At 34.8% G+C, this 11,659-nt stretch overlaps 1 protein-coding gene across 1 annotated transcript in view; it reads right to left on the reverse strand.

The window, feature by feature from the left end:
- Positions 1–3,486: 3,486 nt before the first annotated feature.
- LOC110018282 (11-oxo-beta-amyrin 30-oxidase-like) overlaps positions 3,487–11,659 on the reverse strand; it is an 18,356-nt gene continuing 10,183 nt past the window's right edge. The window contains exon 2 of the mRNA XM_020715552.1: positions 3,487–3,921. Coding sequence (XP_020571211.1) covers positions 3,487–3,921 — 435 coding nt within the window. The remainder of the gene's footprint in view (positions 3,922–11,659) is intronic.

Below are 11,659 nucleotides of genomic sequence, written 5' to 3' on the forward strand. Positions count from 1 at the left end.
ATGCGTCCTCAATCACCCTCATCTTAGTCTTCAACATCTCCAATTTCTTGCATAAATTAAGGTCACCGTAAAGTACCACTATCTTGCATCCTCCTGAATAATCTGCAATGTCTAAATAAGTCTTTTACAAACTCCTTCATTGTTTTCCATTTGTCTAGTTTTCATAATTACTTCTGAATCACCTTCTACCCGGAAGGTTGTTGTATCAAAAGACACTAGCGCAGTTGAAGTCAGCCCTTCGACAACCGTGGTTCCCTATCCCAGGTTGAAATACTTCGAAACGAACATCTTCAGTTCCGAATTGCACGTCGACCTATTATACCTTTTGTCAACCGTTCTAAACCTCATCATATCGTGCAAGTCTCTACAAAAGCTGACGCTCAACTCCGTTCTCGACTTCTTCCTTCATGAGATCCTGCTTGCTTCCATTTGTTCTAGCCTTTTGAATGTCGTGTTATTTCTTCCGAGTATTGTTGCTCAAGTTCACTCCCATTTCTTTCACTCAACACCGTAGCTCCCAACCCACCTAAAAGAGTGAGGTTGCGCTGATGTCGCTCGAATTCTTCTTGTTGTTACTACTCGCGTCGGTTCCCAACGCAATCATTCGATCTCGTCATGGGCGAAGGTTGTTTTCTCTCTCCATGTTCTTCTTCATCATTTCTTCCAAGACTACGAGTCTCTGTTCCAACTGTACCTCCACAGATGAGAAATACTCATTTATTTCAGATTTGATGTGTCTCATCTCTTTCTAGTTTTTCCTCCAAAGCCTCCACTTTCTTGACTGCTATTATGCTCAAATTGATTTCAATCACAAAGGAAGAACTACTGTATGCTGAAATAATGTCGATGGTTTCCCACCTAGTTCGGGTTGATTCTGTACCACGAGATCGTAAGACGTGATTTGCTCTTGGCTTCCTAGATCGCCCAAATTGCTAATGTGTCACGACTATGGCACCCCATATCTCAAGCTTGCTTCTCTGTTCTCACCCCGATCTTCAGAAACACCGGAGTTACGCGCCGCAATTTTGAAGTTCCCAGCTGGCTCCAGTTATATCTTTAGCAAACACGCCGCGATCCAGCGTTTTCTTAGCAAGCTCAAATCACAATTGTATCGTTAGGGCGCAATGGAAGCAGAAAAATGGTGAGAGTTTTAGTTTTGTTATGTTGTGTTCCCGTGGCTTGCTCCCCATCAGTTTGATCACAACAATATTGCAACCTTCACACAAAATTTATGTATGTGTGATTCCGTAGATCACAATTGTATCACAAGTTCGACCAGGAGGTAGGCGGGGCTTCTGTATGCGCTATTATGTCGATCGCAACTGTATTGCGATGTTTGATCATGATCTTATGACCTTTTGTATATGGGCTCCTACGGATCGATCTCGACTGTATCGCCTGATCATGAAGTTCAACTTCCCAACTACCTTGAATCACGATTGTATCGTGAGGTCGGCCTCGAAAGAGACGCAACAGAAGGATCAATGCTCTGATGCCACTTGATAGGAACCAATTCAATTTTCAACATGAAAAGTAAGGCAAATAATATTTTATTGCAAGAGTATCAATCATTCAACACAAATACAAAGATAGGCACCTTCAACTTGAGAGGTAGGAGATTTCTTCCAATTCCTATAATTCGAGAGGTAGGAAATCTCTACCAAACTCTAAACCTAAGATCGCAATAATAATCTCAGGCATAATCTAAACCGAAACTATTAAACCCTATTCATACTAAACGATAATAAATGACAAATGATTAAATTGTCTTTAAACTAATAAAAACTAAATAGTCCTTCAGATTCCTCAAGTATCCAACATCATGAAGTTCATTAATAGGAACCTAGGACCCATTCCCACAAATAATTAATGGAGAATCTTCAAGGCTGCAAATTGGATGTCTTGCTTTTGATTTTTTTCACTAGAACTTAATGAGGCTTCAACCTCCATATTTGATTTTTCTTTTTCGGGCTCTTTCAGCAGGGAATTCTTAGAATCTTAGTCCAAGTGCCACGCTCTGATATTCATCTTACAAAATTTATTTTAAGCTATCATAATGGATGATAATTTTTTAGCCTTCATATTTGATTTTTTGTTTGTTGGGCCTTTCAGCACTAGTTTTTTGCACCTGACTTCCAAGTTTCACAATCTGATGTTCACTATGCAGAGCTTGTTTGATAATCTCTGTCATTACAATGAATGGTAACTTTTTGATTGGATCTTCATTGTCCCTAATGATAATTAGCTTCTCATGCTTTTCATTAGTCAGATCCATTTCCTTGCAATTTTTAATACTTTGTGCCCTTTCGCTAAGTTGATTTTAAGTTTTTATTTTAAGTGATGGAGGTCTGATGCTGTTAAGCCTGAAAATATAACTTCATGGTCACTTGTAAATCTTGCTCTCGCTCCAAAGCTTACTGAGCAACAAACTACTTAGACAATAACTTCTAAGTTCTTGATTCATCATCATGCCTTCCATTTCTGCCTTTTAGAAAGATTTTTCCCTGATGAGGAAACTTTAGTATATCTTTCCTTCTGCAGATAGCTCGGTAGGCAAGACGTTAATATTCATGGGCATCAGAAAATTTTTAAGCCCGATGAAAATTCTCTCAATAGCTGGATCCTACAGACGTTTTAGTTTTATTTCACTTTATAATTCTATAAAAAAAGGATAAATTGACATTAATGTTAGATGTATTTGAGTAATTTATATATTTTATAATGGTATTTTATGTTCATTATGATAAATTAGTGAAGATAAAATATAATTATCTTTATATAATATACTTCAAGGTAATCAATTCATCTTTATAGGATAAGCTTAACATTTATACCAAATCACATAAGATATTAGTAATATAATTCCATATAACCAATCAATTAGTTATAGTTTCTTTACAATGATCATAGTCAACAAAAATGTTGCTTCATGAATTATAGTTGCCCACCATTTTATTGTAACTAATATTAAGGAAGATTTACATAAATACCAAGTACTTTCATGACTAACAGGAAAACTTCAAATTTAACATATATGCCACTTTACGCATGCATAAATAAAAAATGTATTTTCCAGATTTAAATAGTTATTTTTTCCATTTCATACGAAAGATTTGGGTGGTATAAATGTGAAAAAGTAAAGTATAGGTAATAGATATGTAAATACATAAAAATTAGTTAGTATACATGTAAATGCCCCTAATATTAAATATAAACCAGATTTAATTTCTCCCTATTACGCATTGGACACACACACAACATTGGACATATATATATGTATATATATGTATATATATATATCACACATATATATATATATATATATATATAAGGATTATAGACTGTATGAATATTTTTCATGTAAGAGAATGCAAAAAATGATAACAAGACTTGAGAAAAAGCAAAGAAAAGAAAACTGTAGCAATACGAAAATGACATAAAATTTTATATTACAAAGAGTTTATGGAAGGACTTGAGCCATGTTATTTATAGTAAAAGAAGTTTGTGTAAAATGACTTGAGCACCATGTTGAGGCCGAAGAGTTAAAATAGTGTGAGGAGCATGGGTATAAGATGGTGACAATTCAGCTGAAAAGCGTTGCAGAATTCTCGCCAAGACCATTTTTGCTTCTATAAGTGCAAAGCTCTGGCCGATGCAGATTCGAGGACCCCAACCAAATGGAAAAAAGATGAGTTGGTTCTTTGTTGCCTTTGAAACTCCTTCAGAAAATCTATCAGGGTTGAATTCTTCTGCATCCTCACCCCAAAACTCCTTGCTATGATGGAGTAGGAGGATAGGCAACATAAGTTGCACATCTGGCGGAAAAGTAAACTCTCCCAACTTTACTTCTTTGTATGTTTGTCGAAGAAGTGTGATTCCAGGTGGATATAATCTTAGAACCTCATAGAGAATCGTAGTCAACTGAAAAAAGAGTATCAAAACTTAGTATAGCGACCTTAGCATCAGCTATAGAAGGTCTATGGAGTGTTTTGAGGAAACTTTTTGTGAAAAAACAGGAAGCATAAAGATATAACATTTTAAAACAAATTATATAAGAATATTTTTGCATAAAATACACAAAGATAAAAATATGCGACATTTTGGTCCTCTGTAGGAGAAAATGGGATTGTGGAGCCTCTGTAGGTCGCAATTCCGTCGGAGCCTTCCTAGTTAGCTCTAATTGCAAATGTATGCGACTTTTTGGTCCTTGTATGTTGCGATCCCGTCGTTGGTGTCGCAGTTAGATCTAATCGCAATGTATCGCGACTGTTTACTCGTTGTATGTCGCGATCCCGCTGTTGGCATCCCAATAAGCTCTAGTCGCGACAATTACACGTGGTTAGGTCATCGAAGGGAGGACTCTATATGTCCTAATTTCCGATGTCCCTTTCTAGCGAGCTTAACTCGCAATTATATGGCCGATGCGATCTCTGGATGAGCACTCCATACGCCACAATACTTACTGCGACTGCTTCTCTGTGAAAACTCACGCTCTCGATTCACCTAATCTTTCTTATTTGAATCCCAAAGTCGACTGTTGTGATACCAATTTAATAGGGAACTTCATAGATTTTCACACATAAATTAGGCCAAAATAATTATTCTCTTCAATAATCCAAACAACTCAACACGAATACAAAGATAAACACCTATAGTTCGAGAGGTAGGCGATCTCTCCCAATTCCTACAATTTTGGAGGTTGGAATTCTCTCGCAAATTGTAACCCAAAGACTCAAAAGACAACAATCTCATGCATTACCCTAACCCTAAGCCTATTATGGTTTTTTTATTCTAAACAATAATAAATAAGAAAAAACTAAATTAACTTTAGCCAAATAAGAGACAAAATTGCCCTTAGGTGCTGATCTAAAGCATTCTTAACTGACCACTTCTCAATGCTTTCATGTTAGCCATCTTAAACTATCACATTGTGATGAAATTTCAATCAAGAGACCGACCAATCAATGTTAGACTTGTTACAATCTCAAGCATGTCATATGAAGGCGGTTCGATCCATCTAGGAGGATGTTCTACAGCTCAAGTTCTATAATGGATTTGAGCCTAAAACCTCCAAGGCTATTGAAGAAGTCACTGTTTCAGAAAACTCGAATGACCCTCTTCACATCAATGCCATGATTTGCAACTCCGAGATCAATTCACTGATTGCTGTCAATTGAACATCTTTATTTTCTTATATTCCACCTCTTAAATGTAGGAGTCGTCATTGTTGTGCCATTGACGCATGGATGTTTAGGTTGATATGATCCAGTTAGTTGTTGGAGCTGCTGTAGTTGAACATCCATGGTGACACATCTTACCCTAGTTCGGGGAAGCTGTTTGGCTTGAGAATCTCTGCAATGTGAAGAAGAAGGTCAGAAAAGAGGAAGACTCGAAAAGGTGGAGACTGGGAAAGATCCAAGCCTGGCTCCAAATCAAAAAATAGAGAGGCGAGGTTTTTTTTTACTTTCACGAAGAGGGTCCGTATAAGTAGAAATGTCCAAGGAGAAAGGGGTGAAGCCAAAAGAAAATGGGGATGCATCAATAGTCTTGTCTAGCTAAGTGCAGAAGTTTTCGTGGCTTCAAATGGCGATTGGATATTAGATAATGAACTATCTTTAAACCCATCTCTAGAGATGTTATACCTGGTATAGGAAGGAATCATGTCATGTGCACCTGAGAATTGGACATTTGATTGAACGTCGATTGCGCTCAAACAAAAAATGAAATCAAAAGTTTGAGGACTGGTAACAGTTCTTAGTTTTGTTTGGAGAAGTTTGATGAATTCTGTAAAGAGGATAGCTATACACCATACTTTAAGTACGCACCATAGATTGACTGAGAGATTGAATAAGAGTCTTCTGGAGAGGTGAAAAGCATGTTATCTTGTTCAAGTATTCCAAAAGTTTTTCGGGCAGAATTGGTGCTTAGTGCAAGTTATCAGATAAAAGAAAAGTGTCAAAATGGTTCCGCTGAATTTTTATAAGGGGAGGTATTTCAGTCCCGGAGACGACCTATTTTCTAGGCTTGCTTCTGGTTGTAGCTGGAGGCATATGTTGGCATCAAGATGATCATTGTGTGTTAAGACAATCGATGATAACCTATCTTTGCATTTTTTGGGGCTTATAAGATTGTTCACATTGTTTTTTTCAGTTATGGTGAGTCTTGTGCACAATATGTGCGATTCTACCCAACGATCGCATTGTGGGAAATTATACCTTCAACACTATATGACATGTAAGTGCACAATTGCTTATATTATTGGAAGAGCATTTTGTGATGCTAAAGAGATTTGGAGATAACCCAATTTGGTCAAATTCCTCGAAATAAACTTAAAAAGAGTATTTCAAAATCTCTTTAAACAATAACTTGCATTTGTTTATCACCATGTCAAAAGGTTGAAAATATAAAACCTTTTCGTTTTGAATGTTATACATTTATAATACTTGCAACCATATTGCATATCATGAAATTGAATGGATCAAAAAATCAAAATTCAAACCAAGATGATTATTGCGTGTTAAGCGGCCGAGGATAATTATCTTTGCACTATTTGAGGCATGTAAGATTGTTTATATTATCTTTTTATGTTATGGTGAGTCCAAAGGGCAATATGTGTAATTCGAGCCCACGATCATATGGTGGGAAACTACACTCTCAATCATTATGTAGAGGTAAGTGCACAATTGTTTATTATTGGAAGAGGATTTAGTGATGCTTAGGCGAATTAGAGACAATCCAATTTGGGCAAATTTCTCGAAAATAAGCTTAAAAGAGTAATTCAAAATAAGCTGCACTTGCTTTTCACCTCACCAAAAGGTTGAAAATACAAAACCTATTCGGTTTGAATGTTATACATTTATAATACTTTCAATCATACTACATATGAAATTGAATGGATCAAGAAATCAAAAATGAAAGAAAGAAAACATAGATTACATTCAAAAAATAAAAGAAAGAACTCTTATGAGCGCTAACTTGAGTCATATATTTTATGATTTATGAGTCATTTTTGTTCTTAATGTTGCGTGAAAGATAGGCCCACAATTTTATGATAGCATGTTATTTAATAGCCTTGATGGGAGTCATAAATTTGAAATTACTAGTGTCACGAGATAGATAGGGCCTCATGTATTAGTAGATAGTTTGAAGCAGTTCTTTATTTTCCCCTGCTCCATAAATGAAATTGAGAGAAGTTGTCTTTCTGACCCTGGTTATATTGAGTGAAGTGCTAATTTGCCTCACATATCTGTGGACTTATGATTTACTAAGGCTGCAAACGAATCGAGCTGGGTTGAGCAGCATTGTGTTCATGTTTGAGCTTGATTTGTTTCCCAGTCTGGCTTTTTGCTCATATATTTAGTTCTTGTTCATTTCATATGTTTCATATGTTTCATATGATGATAATCTGAGTCATTATTAAACGGATTAATGATTCGTATGATCTAGTTATTTGACTTCTAACCAAATGACATTTATCAAACAAATTAAAATTAGTACTGTTGAACTATTCATTTTCTAGCCAAATGAATCTTGCGAGCAAACTAATGAGTAGTATGATTGAGTGATATTTTTTTAATCTAATTAGTTTTATCGAGCTTATGAGGGAGTTATTTGTTGAGCTTAAAAAAATAAATGAGTATATAAAAAAACGAGTTCTTGATGAATAACTAAAATAAGTATACAAAATAAGTAAATAAATGGACAATTAAGCCAACAATATATTATGGTTTAAAATTTTAATTAAATTCAATATAAATGAGTTTTAAATCAAGTTTTAATTAAGTTTATTCACGAGTTTTAAATTAAACTTTAATCAATATTATTCACAAGCATTAAATTGAATTTTAATCGAGCTTATGCATTATCTTGTTCAAGAACTTTAAATGAAATTGCTCATTGACCTTAGCAAGCTCATTCGTGAGTTTTAAATGATTTTGTTTGTGAACATAAATGAATCAAACAATGAGCTGTTCAAGCTTGTTCATTTAACAATCGAGTATTTATAAATATAATCCAACATTTTCAATTAGTTAATCAAATAAGCTTGAATAAGTATTGAGCCGATCTACGAGTAGCTTATTGATATCGACTTGTCGCTCGACATGATCTTGGGCAATCCATCGATTTGATGCTTAAAGGAGACGTACATAAGTCATGTAAGTACCATTTATCCAACAATTAATGAAGCACAATCTGTCGAGGAGAAGTTAAAATGTTTCATTGCGAATTGATAACCTAAGCACAGTCTGGATTAGGGATGTAAATAAGTCAACTTTGTTTTAAAAAAAAATTAATAACATTGTGCATATTAAATATTCAAATTTTATTATATTTTAATTATATATTTTATATTAATACTTTTATATACTTTTCTTTTTGTGAAAGAAGCGAGCCCAAAGAGTAATATTTGTGATTCTAAGACTACTATGTAGTTCATTTAAGATGTGAAGAACTAAAAGTGAGTCAAGCCGACTCAAGCTTGGCTCAATAAGTGGCTAGTGAACTGAGCTCGATGAGCTAACAAGCCAAGCTCAAGCTAACCTCGGTTCAATTTGTTATCTGGTAAGTCGGCTCCTTTAAAAAAAAAATTAATATAAAAAATAATTAAATTGTATTAAATTTAAAGACTTCATCTCTAAGATATTAAAAGTTCTTGAAAATAATATTTAGTATTATATCTCATGTCATTTCTTATTATTTATCTTCAGATTTTTCATTATATTCTTCATCTTATTATATAGCTAGCTTTGATTAACATCATTCCCTCACTTTACAATGAACAAGCCAGCTCGCATGCCAGCTTAAACTCATAAACTTAAGGGCGGCTCGAGCTCAATAAAATTAATAAAATTCAATCTCCAGCCAAGGGCGGCTCGAGCTCAACCCAACTCGTTTACAGCCCTATATGTGTGTTTTGAGTTGACTCAGCCACACCTCTGATTTGAACGCGTCTGTGTGGTCCATCTTCCTGATAGGTGTTGCTTTTCTATAGATTACGTGAGAAGGAAGCATTGGTTGCTTCAATGGAAAGCTAATGAACGCAGGGAGTTAGGCCAACCACAATATTATTTCTGAGTCTCACGTCAAAAGTGTCCGACCAGTTAAAAAGCAGCTGCACGGCTGAATGTATTATAAGGTCTACTGTGTTTGTGACATTGATTGATCTCAATTACCCATTTATTCGGCAAATTTTTTCCTTGTGTGTACTCATCATAAAGTCCCACATCGAATATTGGAGATATTTTGCGACATTTTCTTTCCTTACTTGTGGAGAGCATCGATTGGTGTAGAATATTTTTAAGTTTAGAATTCCATGTCTCATAAAAATTCAGTTATATGCATCATGACGGCTTCTCATTATTTGTATGTGATGGAGAAAATATACTGATTGAAGGTCTGTTTGGGGTGGCGGTGCGGTACTGTAGTGTAATTTTTTCTGTTTAGATAAACCGTGTTTTGGTGCTGCAAAAATTTGTGTTTATAACTTTCTGGCTGCGGATTGACTTAAAAAAAAAAGGAAAGAAAAAAATTGTAATAGTCACCACAATTTTTTTAGAATCAGATTATTATTCAGCAGTTTTACAACTACTTCCTAATAAGAAGTAGCTGCCTGAAACAAACCTTAGTCACGAAGAGGGCAAAAAGATGATCAAATGATCCACAAATTTGGACCCTATTATCATAAATGAAATAACAAGGCATACAACCCAACTACCACTAAAAAATCGATTTAAGGGAAGACCTGGCCCCTCAGTATCCCCAATCATATTGGAAATGTCTAAAAGCTCGCACATCCATTATTAGAGATCAAAAACCAGAATAGAGCAACCCACCGAACTTGTTCTGATGACCCAAAGTCAATCAAGTTCAATCAACCAAATTTCAGTCAGCTCAATTGAGATCCACATTGGGCTAGTCTGGTGGGCCCCAATCAAGTCCGCCCAAACTTCAATTGCTATGTATTTACATATCTAATCCTAAACTTCTTTTTTTTCTTTGCAAGCCACCTTGTGCATAAAAATATATATTTCACTTCTATGATATTTCTGTTGTAATATGAAAAGAATAAAGTGTCAAAATACTCTTTGACTACTTATATGGTGTCGTTTTAGCCCCACGGTTTATAGAAGTGTCAAAATAATCCCCAAATTTTATAAATTATGGCTGAAATAATCTACATGAAAAACTACTATAGCTCAACCTTAATTTGCATGGCCCCATGCAAATAGTGAGGGGCTATTTCGGCGCTTTACTCAATATGAAAATTAAGGTGTTAGATATGTAAATACATGGGAATTAGATGTTATGCATTAGATGTCAATCCTAACAAGATATTCTTTAATTTTTTCTTACATACATACCACACAATTCTTACGCTTTTAGATATCTAACCCCTTGACCATCATATTCATATCGGTAATAATTAAGTTTTATCACTCAAAGTGCTATAAATGTAAATATGAAATTTTTGGTGTTGAACATGTAAATACGTAAGATTTATGTGGTGTGGATGTAAATTTTCGAAAAATATATATTATCGCTTTCACTTTTTTTTTTTAATCGACTATGTGTATGTAATCCACAATTGTTAAGATAAGACTTAATTAAGCTTTATTTGCTCCACAATAAAGCAATGGTGAAATGCCAACACGAAGACAAGCTTTATTTGGATGTAAATCTGAAACATTTCCACTTACATCCATTTTTTTTTTTTTAAATTATTTCAGATAAAGTGAATTCACTATTAAATTGTAAAAGAGATTCTTAGATAAGTATCAAGAAAAAGTCATCAAGAGTTCTCATTTCAGCAAATTTACAGTCAAGCTAAGCTGCTCAACGAGATAGACTTAATGATATCAAAATTGGTCCAGTACGAGAGAAATCAAGCCCCCATGAAGACATTAAATCGCATTTAGAAGCTTTTTGGGTATATTTAAAAGATCAAACAGATGTCAAATCTGATAAGCTTATAATCGAATCGACAAGACAAATCTAACGAGTCATATATCACTCAATTCTGATATCATTAAAATACTCAAATGTTCATCAAAAGCCGTCAGATCAGAGAAATATTTACGGACCGTCCGATCAGAGTTGTTAAAATTCCCTCATTTATTGAAATATGGACTTTATAAATAGAGTCACGTCTCTCTCATGAGGGGGAGAGAGAGCTTGAGGCATAAGTAAGAGTTTGAAGCTTTGAGAAAAACCTGAAGCTCGGTATCACTTTTGCCACCGTCGACCACTGCCAATCATTGCCGACCACCTATTTTTTTCTACAGATCAAATCCTATGATTTTCAAATTCACCAAAAACTTACATTATCTTTTACTTTCATCAAATCAAGTGCCAAATTTTGGATCTCTCCTGTACTTCACCACAATCTGAGCAAATCAAAGGCTTAATGATTTATCATGTATTATTATTTTATGTAAATAAAATGGGAATAATTTTAAATCCCCATAAATCATATTTCCTTCCTTCAACATATAGTGTAAGAAAGTTAGGCACACTTCAGCAGGGCTGTCAAAATGGCTCGTTGATTGTGAACAACTCGTGTTCGATAAGTTAACGAGCCGAACGCGAACTAAGAAGTGTTTGTGTTCGGCTCGTTTTGGCTCGAAATACTACTCATCAAGTTTATATATATATATATATA

This window comes from Phalaenopsis equestris, unplaced genomic scaffold (assembly GCF_001263595.1).
Source record: "Phalaenopsis equestris unplaced genomic scaffold, ASM126359v1 Scaffold000006, whole genome shotgun sequence".
In the NCBI taxonomy this organism is placed as follows: domain Eukaryota; kingdom Viridiplantae; phylum Streptophyta; class Magnoliopsida; order Asparagales; family Orchidaceae; genus Phalaenopsis; species Phalaenopsis equestris.